Below are 1,392 nucleotides of genomic sequence, written 5' to 3'. Positions count from 1 at the left end.
GGCATTCTCTCCTGTGGCGACCACGAGCCACCGGCAAATGTACTCGACCTCGTTCCTGGCGGACTCGGAGGTCGACACGGTCTTGACCCGCCACAAGCCGCTGGTCTCGTCGTACCTGGCGGACTGAACGCACTCGTTGAATTTAGGGTTGATCTCGAAGCGGTTGGCGTAGGACTCAAGGTACTGGATGAACTGGCGCTTGGTGGGGTACTCAGGGAAGTCGGCGGGGAAGGGCATTTTGGGCAATTGACAGAATTGCTTGGGGAGATGGAGCTTGAGCCGGTCGTAAGTGCGTTTTTGCCAGAGAGAGGCAATGCACTCTGCTCTCTCCAGCACCACGAAGGGGACGTTCTGCTCGCGGAGACAAGCCGCCGTCGCTAAACCGGACGGTCCGGCTCCGACGATAACCGGTCCGTTGACCCAAATGCACCTGCGAGATGTGAAACCCTCGTGGTCCATCAGGCCAAACAAATTCTCCATTATGATTAAGAACGATTTTGCTCTTCTTCTTTTGTTTGTAGAGAGAGAGAAGAGGGAAGTCTTCAATGGTGGTTTTTGGTTTCGGTTTGGAATGAGAGAAGAGGGAAGTGTTGCGGTGCTTATATAGAGGAGATGCCATGTGCGTTGAAATTCTCATCGGCGATATTAATATATAACTCTCTTAGTATTTGCATTATTTTTATTTTGTATCGCCTTAATAAGCTCTTCTGATATTTATTTATTTATTCTATTTATGATTGCGTAGACCGTCTCATGGATGACTTAAAAAAAGGTTATGATTTATGATGGGAGTAACTACAAGTGTAAATAGTAAAGCTTGAGAATGAAGCTTAGGGGTATTGGGACGACCAAAATTCTACCGACCATTTCCTCATACATACTGGAATTTGTAATGTTTTATTTAAATATTAACTTCTGTCCATTTCGGATTTTGATAAACCCCAAATTTTCTATTTAATATCACCTATAACATTTTTCTGTTTGTTTGAGACCATGGAAAAAATTACACTAGAATGATTAAAAAAAAATGCTATATTAAATCATACATAATAATTGAAATTTTAAAAAAAATGGAATTATAATAGCTTTTAATTGTTGTATGTAAAGGGTAGGCAACTAAAATCAAAGATACTTTCCGTTTATTGGTATAGAGTAACAAAAATCAGAGAGGAAGGGGGAAATCTCATAAGCTTTACCGAAAATGGCGAGGCAATGGGATCCGAGTGACGGAATTAGGGAGCAGCGACGGTGACAGCTAGGATATAGGTATGGGGCCCACATGTACACGTGGAGATGGGATGATGACGTGGAGAGAAGCCACGTGGAGAGGATGATGAGCCAAGCTGTGTGGGACGGGCAACGGGAAAAGGCTGCTTTCTTATTCCCCACATC

The 1,392-nt window shown here is 43.8% G+C and overlaps 1 protein-coding gene across 1 annotated transcript in view; it reads right to left on the bottom strand.

Annotated features, from left to right (window-relative positions):
- LOC104814541 (probable indole-3-pyruvate monooxygenase YUCCA8) overlaps window positions 1-596 on the bottom strand; it is a 2,254-nt gene extending 1,658 nt beyond the window's left edge. Inside the window, exon 1 of the mRNA XM_010542637.2 lies at window positions 7-596. Within this exon, the coding sequence (XP_010540939.1) occupies window positions 7-480 (474 nt within the window). The 5' untranslated portion in view covers window positions 481-596. The remainder of the gene's footprint in view (window positions 1-6) is intronic.
- Between the last annotated feature and the right edge of the window lie 796 nt (window positions 597-1,392).

The sequence above is a fragment of the Tarenaya hassleriana genome, unplaced genomic scaffold (assembly GCF_000463585.1).
Source record: "Tarenaya hassleriana unplaced genomic scaffold, ASM46358v1 Cleome21, whole genome shotgun sequence".
NCBI lineage: Eukaryota > Viridiplantae > Streptophyta > Magnoliopsida > Brassicales > Cleomaceae > Tarenaya > Tarenaya hassleriana.
The sequence above is the reverse complement of the archived record's forward strand: the minus strand, read 5'-3'. Positions and strand labels throughout refer to the sequence as shown.